At 44.1% G+C, this 19613-nt stretch overlaps 1 protein-coding gene and 1 pseudogene across 1 annotated transcript; one reads left to right on the top strand and one right to left on the bottom strand.

Annotated features, from left to right (window-relative positions):
- Window positions 1-10846: 10846 nt before the first annotated feature.
- On the bottom strand, window positions 10847-11543 carry LOC124974849 (uncharacterized protein KIAA1143 homolog). The gene has a single exon (XM_047537818.1). It carries the CDS (start codon window positions 11535-11537, stop codon window positions 11070-11072), a length of 468 nt encoding a protein of 155 aa, XP_047393774.1. The 5' UTR covers window positions 11538-11543; the 3' UTR covers window positions 10847-11069.
- A 1777-nt stretch (window positions 11544-13320) lies between these two features.
- The window catches only part of LOC124974847 (probable RNA-binding protein 19), a 470746-nt pseudogene continuing 464453 nt past the window's right edge, over window positions 13321-19613 (top strand).

Consider the following 19613-nt stretch of genomic DNA (forward strand, 5'->3'; position numbering starts at 1 on the left):
CCCTCATACTTGATTGTGTGCTGAGCATTGACAAAGGATCCCTGCCCAGGAGGCTAAGCTATGATACTTGGTGGATTCGGTATTGAATACGGGTTTTTTTGATAGCAATCTCAATCTCACGATGAGTTTATTAGGATGCAACCTGGTTGTTTAGTTGAGGAGCATGTGTAGTTCCAATGAAGATTTCTTGGGTCCTTTGTGAAAAGGCAGGGCACAGGCCTGCTCATGAACAATGAGCAGTCAGACAACTTCAAGATAGAGGTTGTGTTTTTTACTTTCAACACAAATTTTTCTTCTCAACAGTACAATACAAAATTTACTATCCTAATTATTTTATTTTTAGTTAGTTGCATAAAGTACATTCACAATGACATATGGGCATCACCACCATCCACCTCCAGAACACTCCTCAAGTTCTCAAACTGAATCTCTGCACCCATTAAAGTTTCTGCTCCCTGCAATGTCCCTGGCAGCTGCCATTGCACTTCCTGCCTCTTCATTTGGCGAGAAACCTCATATGGAGGATTATCCTGTGACTGCCTTATCCTGTGACTGGCTTGGTTCCCTTGGCACAGTCTTCAAGTTTCATCCATGTTGCTGTATATGTCAGAATTTCCTTCATTGTTAAGACTGGACGAGACTCCATTGTACGTCTGCCTGCCTTTTAGAATCATATATAATGGTTGTCCCATGAGTAGAGTTCAGGACACTGTACATGGAAACAGGAGGGCAAAATACCAGGAGGTAATCCCCACTCAGTTTGGGGCCAGGGGAAGAAAGTGGAGAGGAGCAGGAGTGATGAGAGGACCCGAACCCTGCTGAATTGACCCTAAGCCATGACAAATTCTCTGGGGGCCCTGGGAGGACAAGGAGGCTTTGCTCCTGGTTCTGTGTTTCTGTTGGTCTTGGTTAGTCATGGTCCTGTTCTGCTTTTGAGAAGTCCAGGCCATGGCAGGACTTATGAGTTCCCATGTGAGACACAGCTTGTTCTCAGTGGTATTGCTGTGTTGTTGAAACACTCGCTGTATTCTTCACCATGACCCGGAGCACTAAACACCTTGTTGTCTCTGCCTGTTTTCCAGGAAGCAGAAATAACATTGGCAGGAACTGCAGGAGTTTGAGTTATCTGCTTAGAATCATTCCAAGAATGGATTTGCTTATGTAGTCATTTGATTCCTGTTGCTGTAGATTGAAGGCTTAGGTGGACTTTTCTGATTCCCAAAAGAGGACTTAGAGGCACAGCCAGGAGAGGAGTCCTCCATGGAAAATGACTGAAGGTTGAAAGAATCTTAGAAACTCTCCAGACCTTTTGTAGAGATAATAACACTCATGCCTTTACAGACCTGAGTTTGGATTTCTGATCTTCAATGTAGTTTTGGATTTGCTTGTAGCAGCCTAAGTGCAGGGTTTTCCCATTGCTAGCAGGATCTGTGGCATGGACTGGAGGCAAATGAGAGAAACAGGAAAAGAGGGAAAAAGGAAGGAGCTCTATTGTCGTGGGAGGGTCAGGAGCTGGAGTTCATGGGCTAGTGTGCAGGATGTTGAAGCAGAGGAGACGTGATTATGAAGTGGTGTGCAGGAGCATGTCTGCATAGTGGGAGGTGGTATGTGTCTTCAGCCTGGGTATCTGGGGTTCAGCTTCTGCAGAGTCAATCAACTGCATATCAAAAGTATTCAGAAAAAAATTGCTTCTGTACTCAACATGTAGTTTCCTGTTATTGTCATTATTCCCCACATAAGATAGTATAACAGTTGTTTATGTATCATTTACATTGTATGAGGTTAATGAGTAATCTAGAGATAACTGGAAGTATACGGGTGGATGGGCCCAGGTTATACATCAATACTACATACCATTTTATCTTAGGAGCCTGACCATCCTAGGATTCTGGTATCTTTGAAGGGTTCGAAAACCCATCCCTTACAGATATTGAGGAGCAACCTACAGTAGTTTGAAGAAAGCTTACCCAGTAGTTGAAGAAGATCCTGACCACTCTCCCCAGTGGTAGCTCCTTCTAAGTTTCAAGTGGGTTGCCGCATAGGCTCCTAGATTCTTAAAGAGCAAGATGGGAGGTGAGAAGGTCTCTGGCCAGGTCCTCTTGGTTACCTGGGAATGGAGACGTGGGTGGAGAGAGACAGGGACAGCCTTCCAGTGCTGACAGATTGGCTTTGGTGATGACCCAAAGATGTCACCTTAGGCTATCCCGTGCCTCAGCGTTGGGAGATCACAAAGGAACCAAGTTCTGTTGTCTTGAACTTTTCTTTTTCCTTAAGAGGTACTTCTGGGTACTTCTTTTAATTCCATCCCAAGTACCCACTCAGGAGAGCAGTCCTAATACAGATGTTCTTCTTTCTCACAGACCTTAATCTGCAAGTTCAGAGTGAGCCTTCTGCCCTTTCCCTGTGAGGTACAGGTTGCATATCCCTTATTCAAAATCCTGGGGACCAGAAGAGTTTTGGATTCTCTAGGATGACGGGATATTTGCATGTTCATAATACCATGCTGCCCAACTGAAACATGAAAGTCATTTGTTTCATATGCACCTTGTGCCCATAGCTGGAAGGTACTATTATATAGTATTTTCAGTACTGTACATGAAGTAGTTTGTGTCCTTTGAACCAGAAATCAGGTATGGGGTTTTCCACCTGTGACATGATGTTGGAACTGCAAAGTTGCAGACTTTGGAACATTTCAGAATTTGGATTTCCAGATTGGGTTGCTCAACCTGTGTTACACGATATTCACATGAATCTATAGTGTAGGAGAGGAAGGTTGCAGGTGGGATAGAGTGGGAAAGGAAGTTCAATTTTGAAAACACACATGTGGCATTTGGGTATTATGACTCTAGTGGGCTTTGTGCCTTACAGTGGCTCAGTTATTCTGTACTATTGTCTGGTATCCTTTAACTTCTCTGAGTTTAGAATATATCCCATGTTCCATTTGGAAATCCAGCTGAGCCACACTGCCTGGTCCTCGCATGCCTTTTCTTGTTTAGGATTGTGCTTGCTTTACTGAGCACTTCACTGAGCGTCTGCTATGTGCGGGACCCTGCACTGGGAGCTGAGCACATGCTCTCCTATGCTGGAGTAGCCATCATGCAATAGTGATGACTAGAAACCTCCTTGTAGAGAAAGAGATGACTGAAATGATCGTGCCTTTGGTTAATGGTGTTGCTCAATGCTCCAAAAATATGGTGAAGTTTCTTAGTTGCCTTTGAAAGGAATTAACTTACCATATTTGACTTCATGCTATTGTGTTTTTTAATGTATACCTGATCTTATAGTTTTTAGAGATATTGCTGTAAATGGTATGAAGTGTCCATTTGTAAACCTGTGAAATTCCTGGCTGTTGCTTGTCGGTTGACCGGTGCCTGTTGCAGCGACAACATCCTTGTGAGGACCTTCCAAGAGGTTCTTCCCCTGTGAACGTGACTTTGGTACTTCTCCACGGGCCTGTCTTCTCACGGGAGACACTAAGTGAGACTGTTGAGAATCGTCTGCCACTTGGTCTGTGTTCCATGCTGGAACAGCTGTACCATTGCAAATGCTTCTGACACTTGAGTGGTAGGTGCTCTGCACATGATCAAGGTGTGCAGGGTGGTCACAGGACAGTTCCAAGGTTTTCCTGCTTGGTGAGCTGGCCTAAGTGGCCATGGGACTGAAGTTTGTAAGTCCCAGTGCAGTGGCGGGAGAGACCATGGCACCAGTGGAGAGTGCCAGCTTTCAGTGACAAACCGTGGCTCAGGGTGTGAGAACCCTGGCACGGGATGTTTGCAGAACATTAACACAGGGACTTAATGTTAGCAAAACGATGACTCTTGTTTTTCACTCTCTCTCTATTCTGATCCAGGTACCACATTAGAGGAAATCAACCAGCACTGGAACTGGCTGGGACAGAATCTCCTCCATACTCTGTGTTTGATTATAAAGACGACATGGCCAGCTTTGTCAAGGGGAAGGTGAAGGTAGGCCCTTTGATCTCGACCTTTCTCACCATCTCAGGTGACTCTTCATGACATTTTGAACTCTGCCACGTACCGACAGTCTTCACCAGTCCGATTACACTTTTTGGATTAATGCTCAAAGGCAAATTAGTTCAATTTGTCACCTGTCAGTCTTTGCGGCACATAAAGATACACCTGAAATTTAGGAAGAAAAGAGGGTGGTGCTTCATCCTCAGGCCTAATTCCTGTTATCTTTTACAGATATAATCATCCTTTTTATTTCTCGTGGGATACCATAATGTTAAGATTTCTGTTTTTGCAGAGCAACATATTATTGTCTTCCTCAAATTAGTTATTCCTGACTCATTTTCTCTTTAGCTGTAACATTTGTCACCACATTGGACCTAGTGCTCTGGTCCCACTAATAGTGGATGTTTGTTCTGCAGATGTTAATTAAATGGAGTTACAGCCAGTTAAGGTGTGAGAAGGCAGGAGAGGAATCTTGGGAGGTATTTGTCCATACCTGCTGCCAGTTACATTGTTACATAACTGGTGTCATTGCAAGGACATGATGGTGATTGGTGCTTTAAGATCCTGTTGGGGAGGGACATGTTTCCTTGTTCTACAGTGAACTCTCCTTACATACTTGAACATATAAGCCTGCAGTACAGTTTTCTTCCCTTGGGATAAAACCTCCCCAGAAGCCATCCATCTTTCCTCCCTCTTCCTGTTCCTCCTTCCTCACCCTCAGTTCATTTCCTCTATTCAAAGGATCCCCAGTGTGGAAAGAAATTGTCAAAATAGTGCTGTATACATACATGAATATACGACAGTGAATTCCATCTTTGATGCATACCTATAAAGCACTAATTAAAGACCAAATACGTAGTAGAGAGCCCACTAAAGTAGGCAGCCCAGGGGAGGGAAATGGAGCTCATTCTATTCCATGCCTGTATGATGATGTCAGAGTGAACCCCACTACTGTGTATAAGTAGAATGCACTAATAGAAATGTTGTGAATCTCCCAGACCATGGATTTTGTTTTTTTGAAAACAAACCTGAAGACTTCCAGCTTTTCGTAAGGGGTGTCAAAGTGAATTTTTGGTTTTAGAGGAAGGAAGAGAAGCAGTCTTTTCCATTTGGGGACTAGGGGATGTGAGCTATGTTGTTTTGCTGAAACCACTGAAGATCTTTTCTTTTTTATTTTGTATAATATTCCCTTTTATAAATGTACCACAGTTTGTACATACACCTGTTAAGGGAAATCTTCATTGCTTCCAAGTTTTGACAATTATGAATAACACTGTTATAATTTTTAATCTTTGCCCAGGTTGTTGTGTGAACATAAGTTTTTCGATCCATTTTGGTAACTATCCAGGAGCAAGATTGCTGGGTTATAAGGTGATAGCATTCTAGTTTTGTATGTTCTTACCAATCCTCCAGACTACACCATTTTGCAATTTTACCAGTGATGAAGTAAATTCCTTTTTATCCACATCCTCACCAGGATTTGTTGTTGTCAATGTTTTGTATTCTTGTCATCCTAGTAGGTATGTACTATATGGTCATTTTAAATTGTCATTCCATAATGGCATGTGATATTGAACATCTCTTGATATGCTTAGTTGCCATTGTGCAGCTTTGGTGATGCATGTGTCCAGATCCTTAGAATATTTTTAAATTGTCTTATTGTTGAATTTTAAGACTGATTTGTATGTTTTGGATATCAGACCTTCATATTATATATGTTCTACACATAGATATTCAGCAGTTGTAGATGGACATAATAAATTTATTTATTTATTTTTAGGTGGTGCTGAGGAATGAACCCAGTGCCTTACACATACAGGGCAAGCGCTCTACCACTGAACTATAGCCCCAGCCCAGTGATGAGATGTTTGAATCTACAAATCCAAGAATCTCAACAAACTGTGGGTAGCAAAGCACAAAGAACAACAAAACACATTATAACCCAGTTGGTGAAAGACAAAGAAAATTTCTCCAGATTCCTTTTGTCTTTGTGCAGTGTCTCTATTTCAACTGCAACTACTCAAAGTATAGAAGCTGAACTGTGTAAGGTTTATGCTTGTTGCTAGAAATAGCCTGATGGATCAGACACAGGGTTCACTTTAGTGTAATCTAAACTTTCTTATTCTAGCTAAATGATGACAATATAGCTGATAAAACATAGTTTTGATTTAAGTAAATAATGAAGATTTTGCAGCAAAGATATAAGTAATGAACATTTATTTTTTATAAGTATATCAACATAAAGCTTATGGCAAAGGAAATTTTGCTGTTCTTTTATACATTACAGATTGATGTATGATGTGTAGCTCCATTCAGAAATGTGAACTGCATTATAAAAAGCTAAAAAAATTAAATCAGGATGATCACAAAATAGTTCTATACATATATACACAGATCTTTTAAATCCTATAAAATGTATATTCTTCATAATTGGAAGGAAGTTTAGTTATGGTTTTTCTTCAATCAGAAGAAAAAGGGAAATTATTTAACCCTCCTTGTCTGAATAAATAGCGGGCTGTTCAGATAATCAGAAAAGGCAAACCCTGCCTTTGTGTAATTACTGGAAGAATATAAGGCAGAATAAATCATTTTTAATGTTATCTGTGTAAAATACACAGATGAGCTATTTATATGAACACTTCTACTACTGCCCCTAAATAAGAACTTAGGTTATTATGTAAAATTCAACCTATTGTTAGGCTAAAATGAACTATCACAAACATATCATATTGCAAGTAGTCATTACCTCTGGAAATTCTTTCTTTTATGATAAAATTAATTATAGCATTATTACATTTATTTAAAAGGACTTCATTTTATGTGTCTGACAAAATTCAGGTAACTCTGGAGGAACCAGTATTCTTTTCATTTAATAACAATATTGTAAAATTATTTTGCTCTACTATTTTTATTTCTTAAATTTTATAAAAAAATCATTGAGCCATTTAATATATAACTCACCCTCATGGTCCTGTGTTTAATAAATTAGTAAATTTTGCATTTATAGGCTTCACTCATCCCTCTTATTTCTCTAAAATCTTCTTACAGTTTTTACAATTATGGTTTTGAAAAGGTCTTCAAGTGTTACAGATAATGAGAGCTAACATATATTGAGCAATATTCCTGCCAGAGACTGTGCTAACAATGTAAAGTGATATTTTATAGTGGTTATTTGCATTTTCCTGAAAATTAGTGACACAGATCCCCTTTACATGTATCCATTGGACATGTTTATGTCTTCTTTTGGCAAATGTCTGTTCAGCTCCTTATCCCATTTTTAAGTCAGGTATTTGTTTTTCTACTATTGAGTTGTAAATCTAGATGATGCTATCTGATTGTTACCCCCAAATTTCATTTCTAGTGCCAATTTGAGGAGTATTGTCGCCCTGTTTCCTTCTATGGGTTTTACAGTTTGGGCTCTTACATTTAGGAGGAATTTTATCCATTTCAAATTGATTTTTGTGTATAATATGACACATAGGTCCAATTTCTTTCTTTTGAATGTAGATATCCAGTTTTCCCCAACATCTTTGATGGAATAGACAATCCTTTTTCTGTTGTGTCCTGGCTGAATATTAATTGGCATTATGTGTTTTGGTTTGATTCTGGGGTATTTATTCTGTTCTACTAGGCTATGTGTCTTATGTTGGTGATAGTACATATAATATTTTTTAGACTATTATAATCCACAGTATAATTTTTAAATCAGGAAGTATAGTGCATCCATCTTGTTTTTCTTTCTCAGAATGTTTTGGTCATTCAGGGTCTTAAGTGGTTTCATAGATATTTTAGGATCTGTGAAAAAATTTCACTGATATTTTTATACATATTATATTGCATCTGTATATTGCTTTGTGTGGGATGAATATTTCAACAATGAACAGTTTAGATCAGAAGAATAGAGGTTTATAATGTTTTAATACACAATGCATAAAATACAGGTTAGATATAAAATATGCCATAGAAACAAAACAATATGCACACATATTTGGAGACACTCCTGCATGTTTTGCCATGTAGCACAGGTTTGGAATACAATTTTCAGTTGTATCTGTATTTCATGTTTTCCCTTACTCATATTTAAAGAGAAAGATTTTGCTTTAATACCAAGGGGTTTTTCTGTTCCTTGGTAACCCATTTTTCCTAATATAAATTGTTAAACTCATTAATTAATTGTGATGAGCCTTTGAGTCACAAATATTAGTTAACTTATTAATTTCTGTCAGATATACTGCTATATCAGCAGGACTGACAAGCATTTATAAAGAATTCCTTGAGAAGATAATCAGGTACTCTAAACTACATTGGACACTAAGAATTTGGAATTACTTTCATGTAAGAAAGCTTTTTTTTTAATTTTGGAGTAGTTTAGACAGATTTTTGCAAATATAGTGCAAAAAATTCACATAACTCACACACTGTGTTCTCTATTTTAAACAATTTATGCTAGTACAACACTTTTGGCTGTACAAATAAATCAGTATTGACTTAGTAGAAACTTCATTAAGATTTTCTTAGTTCTTAATTAAATATTCTTTTGATGTTCCAGTATCCTATTCAGGATACCTTTTGGTATGGCTTAGTCTATTTCTTTTTTTTTTTTTTTTTTTTTTTTTTTTTTCATTCTAACTATATTTATTGTGCACCTAATATGCCAGGTATTGTTCTGGGTACTGAGGATACAGTGATGATGAGGACAAGTTCTTGCCTTGAAGATTCCCACCTCCAGGCACTAAGACATATTAAAATGTACAGTAATTACACCAGTGTAGTTATGGTACAAGAATAGAGCAATAATACAAATTAGAAAGAGGAAAGACAAAAACAACACCATGGCTTACATAACAAGTACGCATCAAAGAGAATACCGCACACTGGCTTCAGGACTAGTTGAATGATTCAGAGCAAGCCTATTTCAGGGCTCCCAATCCCACCCACGAGCATCAACTGTGATGGTCTCTCCTCCCTGCTTGTACGTAGTCCTTAGAAGATACTTAAACTGGAGGAGACAGATATGGCACCAGATTCATGACAAGATGCTCTGAAATTCCTAATTTCAGATGGATGTGGCTGGTGAAGATGGGGTTTTAAGCCCCTAGTTTTGGGTGACTTTTACTAATGAGAAAAATTATTAGGATTAAGCAGGTTCTTGAGGAATTACCTGGAAAGCTGTAGGCTCTACAGTGCTTCTCTTCCTTCCCTGTCCCAACACTTGGAAACACCTCTTATTCAGATGGCCTTTCAAATATGAGAAGCAGGCATGGGTCTAAAATTATTGATTATTGGAAAGGAAAAAAAAGTATACCTGTTTTGATTCCAGGTGGGATAAAGTTCAAAATGTAAAAAATGAAAACAAAGAACAAGAGAATACAGGTGATTATTTTTTGATACTGGGGACTGAACCCAGGGTGTTCTACCATGGAGCTTTACCACCAGCCCTTTTACTTTTCATTTTGAGACAGGGTCTCGTTAAGTTGCTGAGGCTGGTCTTGAACTTGTGATCCTCCTGCCTTAGCCTCCTGAGTCAGTGGGATTGTGCCTGGTGAGTGATTCTATCTGAGACAGAACAAAAGGTTCATGAATTACACAATTTACAAATTAATAAGAAAAACATGACTAAACTTATGGAAATGGACAAAAAGCTAATTCCAGAAATAACGAAGGGAAGTTAACATCTTAAAGTTTAGCATCACTGGTAGATCAAAGAAAATGCCAATTAAACTTAACCTATTAAATACCATTTGAAAACATCAAGTTGACAAAAAAATTAAAAAATAAAAAATAAAGCCTGGTGTCAACTCAAAGCTTGTGCACTGTTATTGTGGATGAGGTCAAGTGACCTCTTATGTTTGGTAAATGAATAAAATGGTAAAAAAATTTTATTTAAAAAGCAATTTGAAAGTAAACATCAATAGTTTTAAAAATATTCAAATACTTTTATCCCTTAATAAATATAAAGAAAATTTTTTAAAAAATGCTTTCAGCAATTCATTCCAAAAAAATCATCAGAAATACACTCATGTTTAACCAGTTATTTACTGTATTGCTTAGGGACAGCATTTGATTGCAGAAACCTTTAAGAGAAACCTGACAAAGGCTTAAATCAGCACAGTGTTTACTCTTCTCATGTATCATGAAGTTCGGAGGCCAGCAGTCCAAGTCTAGTGCATACCATCAAGATCCAAGCTCCTTCAGTTTTCCACTTTAATATTCAAAGAAAGTGGCTACCTTCCTTGTGCCAAAAAATTCCAGCTCTGGTACTCATAGATTTCATGTCCTCCAAGCAGCATGAAGAGATAAGGGCAAAGGCTTGTACTTGTCAAGTCTGTTCTTGTGTATCAAAACACCCAGCATCTTTATTAAGAAGGTTTCCACTTGCATCTCTTAACTTGCCAGAGCAGAGTCACATGGCCACCCTTAGCAGGAGCTGATGTTTTGTTTTGTTTGGTACCAGGGATTGAACCCAGCTACATATCCAATATCCAGATCTTTTTATTTTGAGACAGGTCCTCGCTAAGTTACTTAGGACCTCCCTAAGTTGCTGAGGCTGGTCTTGAACTTGCAATCTTCCTGTCTCAGACCTGAGTTGCTAGGTGTGAGCTCCTGGCACCCAGCTGAGGAAGTATTTTTAACTCGGTGCATTATCATCTCCCTCACTCAAAGTGTTCTGCTAATGAGGAAGATACAATAAGGGAAATCCATTTAATTATGAAATTCATCTTAGATATTATCAGATTTATGAAGTTTGATGACCTGGAAAAATGCTCACAATGTAATGTCAACAGACAGCAGGAGAGAAAACACATATAATACAATCTCAATTTTGTTTATAGAATATAATTTACATATATATATATATACATATAGCAAGTAACAATGTTAATGCCTATAAAGTTGGCATTTCCAGTCAAAGAAGTATTGATGGATAGACACAGATTTTGTTTTATTAAATTTTTTTCTGTATTTTATAAATTTCCTATAACGAACTTATAGTATAACAGGAAAAAATGTTATTTTAAAAGACATAGGAAAAAATATTTCTTAAAAAATACCTCATATACTTTCAAAGAAGACTTAAGTCCAAAAGGCTTACACTTACTCATTTTCCTCTTCATTGTCAAAAGAAAGGAGGCTGGTGTTTTTGATTTGTTTCTGTGAGTTCTTTTTTACTGAGTCCTGCTTATTTACTTTATCTTCATTTGTCATCTTCTTTTTTGAGCTTGCTGTTAAACCTGAATATTTTTCACTTGAGGGACGCTTGACTGGTTTTCGATAGATGATTCTTCCATCAGCTGAAGCTGGTTCTTCATCTGTTTTTGCAGCCTTTATTTCTGCTTTAATTTTCATGACTTCCTCTGCTGTCAGGTCTCCCTTTTTTAAAACCACCACTTGGGGCTTTTCATCTTCTTTGTCACTGTGATCAGCATCTTCATCTGGGAGCTGAGGCTGGATTCTCTTGGTCTCTACGGTGGGCCCTTCCCTGTACCCGACTCGCTCCTTAAAGCGGGACAAGAACGCGGGCTCGGCGGGCCTAACGTACGACACCTGGTTCCGCTTGCTCATGGCCGATCCGGGTAGCTTAGTCTATTTCTTAATGCTATAACAGGGCATCTGAGACTGAGTGATTTATAAAGAAAAGTGATTTATTCAGCTCACTGTCCTGGAGGCTGACAATTTAAGAACAGGTGGCAATAACTGCTCAGCTTCAAAGATGATATTGTGAAAGGGGAATCAAGAAAAAGCCAGGGAAGTCAAACTTACTTTAAAACAACTCACTCCATGGTAAAAACTTTAATCCTAAGAGAGAAACAATCCCTTCATGAAGCTCTATCCCCATGATCAATACCTGGCTCCACCTCCCAATACCACCACATGCTGGAATTACATTTTGATGGGGGCAAATCATCTCCAAACAATGTCAACACATTTTATTATTGTATCTCCTTAGGTATCTCTTTTCTTTGATAGTTCCTCGGATTTTTTTTTCTTGTTTTTGAAGACTGAATATTTTAGAAATACTGGTCAGGAATTCCATAGAATGGTCCTTTGTCTGGAGGTTTTCTGCAACTAGATTGGGATGATGACTTTTGAGAAAACCACACACTTAAAATGTTGTTTTCACTGTAGCATGTTGAGGGTACATGCTGTGACTGCTGAGTTTTAATTGCTGTCATAACCTTAGTTGTATGCCTGGAGTAGTGTTTATTAGAGTCCCACACTAGAAATTTAAATTGCATTCCTTTGTTCTCTGTGGTAACTCGTTAGAAGTGTGTAGCTATGATGAGGTCACAATTAAGTAAGAACAAAATATTTACTATTGTGAAGCAAATTAATATGTCCTCTCTTACATTATCACACATTTTGTGTTTGTGTGACAAGAGCAACTAAAATGTGTTAATTTAGCAGGAATTACAAACACAGTACAGTTTTATTGCCTACAGTCCTCATGTTGTATGTCTTTAGAGGACTGAGACCTCTGAAACCGGGATTGCCAAATAAACATTTCTTTCTCTTCCTCCTTGATGTTTTCCTGTCAGGTCTTTTGATCACAGTAATGGAAATATGACTAAACACACACACACACACACACACACACACACACACATATTTATGCAATAGGTTATATAGGATAATAACTCAAAAATAATGATCATAATAATGAAAAATTTTAAATGGCAATAACATGAACAATTTACAAAGAAATTATATGAATCACAGATACAAAAAATGTACTCAATATTATTATTCTGTGCAAAAATGCAAATCAAAACTACAATAAATGTCATCACTTGCCAAGTTCATGGAGAAGGTAGAGCTCTCAAATACTAGTAGTGTGAATGAGAAGGGATACAACCATTTTGGAAATGTTGGCAGTTTTCTCACAGATTACAAAGAAATCTATATCATTTAGCTGAGATATTTTCCCTGTAAGGAAAAAAAAATCAAATCTTACGTGTATGCAAAGCTTTGTACAGGAATATTCACAGCAATTTTATTTGTAATTTTAATAAAAAGCTAGAATCTATCCAAATATTTCCAAAAGTGAATTATATATAACAGATTGTCAATCAATAAGAACAGAAAAGCAAAGCTCCATTTCTAGGAAAGGCGTGTATCCGTGATTCTCAGAAGGGAATGATCCACTCCCGTGGGACACCTGGCGATGTCCAGAGGAACACTTGGTTGTCACCTCTGAAGGGGCTGCTGCTGGCGTCTAGTGGGCAGAGACCCTGCTTGTTGCCAGATGCCCTGCCACACACGGGACAGCCCCCACAACAAAGAATCATCAAGCTCAAAATGTCACCAGTGCCTGGGTTAACTCATAGGGCACATTAAAACGGGGAACATGAGGTTTCACATGAAGAACACAGTGACAGGGACCCCAGGGTGCTGTGGCAAGTGGAAAAAGCCAGGTGTGGAACAGCAGGTAGATGCATCCCCAGAGACACCTGACCACATGTGGTGCAGTTGCTGGCTGTCCCACCAGGCACCAGAAACGAGGCCTGGCTTCTAGAGAGAATATGATAATCAGGAAATTGGCAGCAGCAGTGTGAAAACCCTACTTTGCTGGACTTCTTCATTTGTTTGGAATGCTTTTTAGTTTCGTCTGGTGGCTGGCATCACAGGCTACTCAGGGTGTGGGCCTCTGAGCACCCAGGGCCCAGATTAAAACTGGTGTCACTGCTTTTATTTTGTAGAAGGAGCCAGGAAGGGAGAGCTGGCCCTTGGAATTAGGAGTTGGTTTTGTTTTCTGATTTGCACTTTTCAGCATTTCCATGATTTCACACCCTGCCTGTTCACGAATTTTTTGAAATATCTGTTTACGTTATACACACATCCAGAGAAGGGAATGGTTAAGAACATGGGACTCTCCTTACAACGTGAAGTGTCATGGACAGATATCTATGCTGTAAAGTGATGTGAGAAAAGCTAGATTTGGACCCCAAGTATAAAAGAAGAAAAAAGAAAAGAAACCTCAAAAAACGTCATCTCTGATCTCTATTTTCCAAGTCTTCTATTTTACAATGGAGGAAAGATGAGTATAACTGAAAGCAGAACCGTAATCGCCCTGTTTTGTTTTCTGATTCAGTATTTTGCCCCTCCTCTCTTTATTGGGTGGCATTTTTTTTTGATCAGGTGCCAAACTTCTGAAGAATGTCATGGAATTCCTGGTGCCCATGAAGCCAGTGGCCATTCGGATAGTGAGGAACTCGCATGGGAACAAGACGGGTGAGGTCTGGGAGCTGGGCCGAGTCAGGGAGGCCAGCACAGGGCAGGGCATGTCTCCTTTCCTGGTGGCAGTCCTCACTCTACCCTGGTCAGGACACAACTCTGATGGCCTCCTTCCTGCCACTGGCAGCCTGGTGGACAGTGTCAGAATCTTCACCTGTCTCTCCTTGCCCAGCCTCCACTCTTCTGGCAGGTTCCCCCATCTGTTTAGATAGAGGCCAGCAGTCCTGGGTTTGCTGGGCTGAGTTCATGCTGGCAGAAGATGGTGGGGTAGACAGGGTGCTGCTCTGAGGCTCCATGGGTAGAGGCCTCATGAGGCTGAGGCTGAGGAGGCCCCCCGCGATCAGGAAAGACCCCCCACCTGCTGGAATTGTGTGAGTTGCGGCCTCTGTTGCTCCCCAGGAGTGGTGCTGGTGGACTGCGCTTTACTCTGAGCATGCGTGGTGCTGCCCCTGGGTGTCCTCTCTGGCAGTGAGCCTCCACCCCTGGCCTTGGAGCCCTGGATCTGGCTGCCCAGAGGCAGGGGGCATGGCTGGAGGTAAGTTGGTGCTGGGAGGGTGATCACAGAGTCCAGCCCTCCAGTGCTAGGCTGGGTCATGGGGCCTTTGTGAGCATTTCTCCTTTGCAGAACCTGGTCAGGGAAGGGCTGAGGCCGAGAGGGAGGCAGGAAGGCCCTTGCTTCTGACTCCTGGCATCTGGAACCTTCGCCTGCCATGCCAGGCTGGTGCAGAGGGCTCCTCAAAAGGGAGTTTGGCCTGTTGGGGAGGGAGGCAGCTGTTCTTTGGAGGCTTCCAGCCTCTGCCTCAAGCCGGGTGCAGCATCCCCAGTGACTCCTAGCATCTGCAGCTCCTTCAGTTACCTTTGTCCTTGTCCCCCTCAGGGTATGTCTTTGTGGATTTCAGCAGCGAAAAGGAAGTGAAGAAAGCCCTGAAGTGTGACAGGGCATACATGGGTAAGGGGCACTGGCAGGGGCCCCTTGGGCTCCTTGTTCCTTTGTGGGCTCCTTCATGTACGTCTGTGCCAAGGCTTCCCTCCCACCTGACACTGCGGGCACTGAGGGTACAGCAGCAAACAGAGGGGCTGTGGAGAGGCAGGCAGCGCCAGAGCCCATGAGTGGGCACATGGCCCTGGCAGTATGGGGTGGTCAGGGCAGTGGTGAGGGTTGGGGTTGGAGGAGGCAGGTCTCCGGCAAGGCGACTACTAGGTCTCTTGGAGCAGACTCTGGCCTCTGGGCGGGTTTGGTGGGAGTGCAGCAAGGGCACCTTCCCTGAGCTGGGACATGGTCCTCCACCCTCTCTGGCAGGAATGGCAATTGGACCCAGCCACGGACTCCTGGAGATGCGTTGTGTCAGGGTAGACTGGGGTCCCTGGGAGTCCTGCTGGCAGGTCAAGGGAAGGTATCCATCAAGCTCTGGTGGTGTGGGCGGAAGCAGGCCATCCCTGCAGCCTCCTTACACATGCAGGGTGGTTTTTGCAACCTGCCTTTGTTCAGGGTCGGGCTGTCACATGAGATCTTTCCCAAGGCAGAGCCACCAGCAGTGCCAGAGTGGGCTCAGAGTTCAGAGGACCTGTCACTTGACCTGGGACAGTGGGAGCAGACTCCAAGGGCTGAGGCCATACTGGCAGGCTGGGTGAGGCCCCGGGGGCTCAGGCTGCTGCCCTGTTACAGAGCCTGCTACCAGGTCCATCACCTTTCCAGCTGGAGCATCTGGCAGCCTGCAGCCAGGGCCTGGGTCCCCAGTCAGGTGTGTCAAGTCCCAGGCTCCCCAGAGCCCTGACCCTCTCCTCCTGTAGGTGGACGCTACATCGAGGTGTTCAGGGAGAAGCATGTGCCCACAGCCAAGGGGACCCTGCAGAACAGTGTGCAGCCCTGGCAAGGCCGGATGCTCCGGAAAGACGAGGAGGAGGAGGACCTGGCTGACTCTGGGAGGCTCTTTGTGTACAACCTGCTCTACACCAGCACCAAGGAGGACCTGGAGGGGCTCTTCTCCTCCTACGGTAGGGCTCCGCTCCTGGCCGCATGTGTAGGCCCCTGCTGTGCCTGGCTCCCACTTGGCTGGGTTGGCCCCGTCTGCCTCCCACTCGCTCTTGACCTTGGGCAGTGGCTCCAGCTGGTCTCCTCATCTGAAAACAGGGCTTGCTGTCCCCACTGCAGATCCAGTGGCATCTTTTGCTTTCTGAAATTGAACTTGGATTTCTTTTTTTTTTTTTTTTTTTAATGGTGCTGGGGATTGAACCCAGGGTCACTCTGCCACCAAGCTACATCCCCAGTTTTTTTTTTATTTTTTAATTCGAGACTGTCTTGGTAAGTCCACGAGGCTGGCCTTGATCATCCTACCTCAGCCTCCCAAGTTGCTGGGACCACAGGCACACCCAGTATGCCCCACAGAACTTGATTCCTTAGATCTCACCATCCAAATGCAGAGCAGGAGCGATGGAGGCATTTTCCTGAGATTCTTTGGCTTCTGGTGTTGGAATTCAGTAGCTGCCCAACCCTCCCCTCCTACCATGCTCCTGCCTGGGAATGCTTTTCTTTCTCAAGTCTTCCCAAGCAAACCGAGCTTCCGAGAAGAGGCAACAGTCAGGGTTGTTTTTGGTTTTGCCGCTGTTTCTTCTTGGACTGGGAACTTGCAGGCCTGTAGTTGAGCTTGGTCACAGAGGCTGTTTGTCAAGGGGAGGAAGGTGGGCTCACAGCGCAGGTGAATCTGTGCTCTGGAGATGCTACTGGTGCCTTTATCTCCCGGGAGGCTGGCCTGGGTGTGGAGGATCAGCGAGGCTGTGTGTGTGTGGCTTGGGCCAAGGACAGCTCAGAGGTCCCAAGTGGAACCTGCTTGCAGGCCAGGTGATGGGACCTGAAGGTCTGTCCATGCTGTCCTATTCCCCAGGTCCTCACATGGGCTGGTGCCTTGGCCACATGGCAGTACTGGGTGGATGGGAGGGGGCTTGACCATGGACTGCAGGTATCCATTTGGGATGTGGCTGCTCCTGGTGTTCAGAGTGGAACCACTACAGACAGTGTCCTTTGAGAGGGACAGTATTATGAACACTTACGTGGCACTAACTGCAGCAGGCCCTGGGTCGTGACGACACACTAACTCTTGGACCCTCGAGGCCACTGTGTGTGGGGCAACTGTTGTGCCATTCACAGGCGAGAGGAGGAGGCCTGTGTGGGCGAGGCCATTGCCCAGGACAGGCTGTGCGCAGCAGGCCGTGGAGCCAGGTGCAGCCCAGCACCTTCCTCCTCTCTTCCCTCAGGGTGGGCACAATGGGACTGGGAAATGACACCCTTTACCTGGAGGTGGGCCTCGTGGCTGGCAGATGCAGTCCTTCCCTCGTACTGAGTGGATGTGGCTAGTGCACAGCAGCTGTTCTGTGTTAGTGTGGTCGACGCTTAGTGCCTGGCACTTCCCCCCGAGTTTGGGCCCAACTCCAACACAGGCAACTGATGCTCTCCTGTCCTCAGGTCCCCTGTCAGAGCTCCACTACCCCAACAACAGCCTGAACAAGAAACTCAAAGGCTTTGTCTTCATCACCTTCATGTTCCCCGAGCATGCGGTGAAGGCCCATGCGGCAGTGAACAGGCAGGTGTTCCAGGTGAGGTTGCTCATGAGCCTGCCAGGTTGCCGAGTCTGGTGTCAGAGGAGGGATGGCCCTGTGGAATGCAGGGAACTCTTCTCTTCAGGGTCACCTTGGAATGTGCCCAGGCCACCTTCCCTCCAGTGCACCTTCATTCACAGCATATGGACCTTGTGGGCTCCAGGCCAAAACTGCCCTACCCACAGCTGCTCACGTTCTCCCTGTGCAGGGCCTGGGGGTGCAGTGTGAGGGACTGTGGGGTGTCACAGAGGGGCACCTTTCCCTTAGCATGGCCGTGTCGGGGACCCCAGCACCAGCTGACCGAGAGTAACCATGTGTCTGCTCTGTCTGCCGTCCCTGTCCTCCTCTAGGTCTGGCCCTGGGTCCAACTTGTTTAGGACAGGAGGCCCCACTAGACAGGAGTCCCCACTGGAGGGCAGGGCTGGAGGGTGGGAGGGCAGCTTGCCCACTTCCTCCCCTGTCCCTGCAGGGCAGGATGCTGCACGTGCTGCCGTCCACCATCAGGTAGGAAGCCAGTGAGGATGCTGACACCCCTGGCTTGTCCTACAAGAAGAAGAAGGCGTCCAAGGACAAAGTCAGCAGCTCCAGGTCCTCACCAGCCCTGCCCAGGCTCCGCTGCCCTCTCCACCTTTCCCAGCTGCCTGGTCCCTTTTGCTCTATAGCTTGAGGTTCATCCTCACCTCCGAGCCCGCTTCCCCACTGTGGATGGGGAGAGCAGTGCTGTGCTCACTTACGCTCTGAGGTATCGCATCTGCTACGAGTGGATGGTTGCCACCTGCTGGACCCTGGCACAGGCCGGCTGCTGGCACTGCCAGAGGTTGGATCTGTCAGCCCTGCTGTCTGCGGGTAGGGATCCCACCCAGGATAGGTGAGCTGGTGGGAGGGCTAGGAAGGCGGGGATGCTTATGACAGGCTATGTGTCTGTGAGAGAGCACCTGTGGGTCCCAGTGTGGCCTCTCCTGCTCTGCCCCTGCCCGAAGCTCCCACAACTGGAATACGCTGTTCATGGGGTCCAATGCTGTGGCCGATGTCATTGCACAGAAGTACAGTGGCACCAAGAGCCCAGTGTTAGACCACGTGAGTGGCCCGTGACTTTCGAACTTCACGTCTGCAGACTCTCTTGGTGAATCTGTCCAGGACTGGACCCTTGCAGAGTTCTTTCTGGGCAAAACCAGGAGCGCATTTCAGCCACGTGGCAAGGGACATCCCTTGATTCTGCCCATTGGCTGCTTTCTCCACGGTCCTCTGCCCTTCAAGACACTTGAGGCCAACCTTTCTGTGGAGGTGGACGGCAAGCCCATGTGCAACTGAATGGCCTGGTGGCCACGTTTTTAAAAGAAACAGGAAAATTAATTCTAACAGACGCCGTCTTCAGCTAACACGTCTGAGGGATCCTCACTTCGCTGCGCCCAGTGTAGTCACAGGGTGTTTTTCCTCCCTTGTTCCCACCCAGGCCACTGAATTCCACATGTAGCAGGATGTGGATTTGAACAAACCATGCCTCAGGTGCCCAGTGGCTCATGGCTGCCATGCTGGGCAGTGCATCTTGGCCTGAGTTGGAGGGAGGGACAAGGGACAGCCGTAGTGGTTCTGGTGCCATGAGTGCCCAGAGCACCAGGTCTTCATAGTGCTGGGACAGGGTCCTGCCTTCTAGAGCCTTCTGGTGCCTTCTTAAACCTCCTAGTGGAGACAGGTGGAGAGAGGAGAGCTTGGGTTGGTTGGGGAGGTGACAGAGCAAGGACTGCTTGGAGTGAGGGGTTGGGGTCGGGGTCAGCCCTGCAGAAGCCCCCAGGTGCTGGAAGAGGAACCACA

This window comes from Sciurus carolinensis, unplaced genomic scaffold (assembly GCF_902686445.1).
Source record: "Sciurus carolinensis unplaced genomic scaffold, mSciCar1.2, whole genome shotgun sequence".
Taxonomy (NCBI): Eukaryota; Metazoa; Chordata; class Mammalia; order Rodentia; family Sciuridae; genus Sciurus; species Sciurus carolinensis.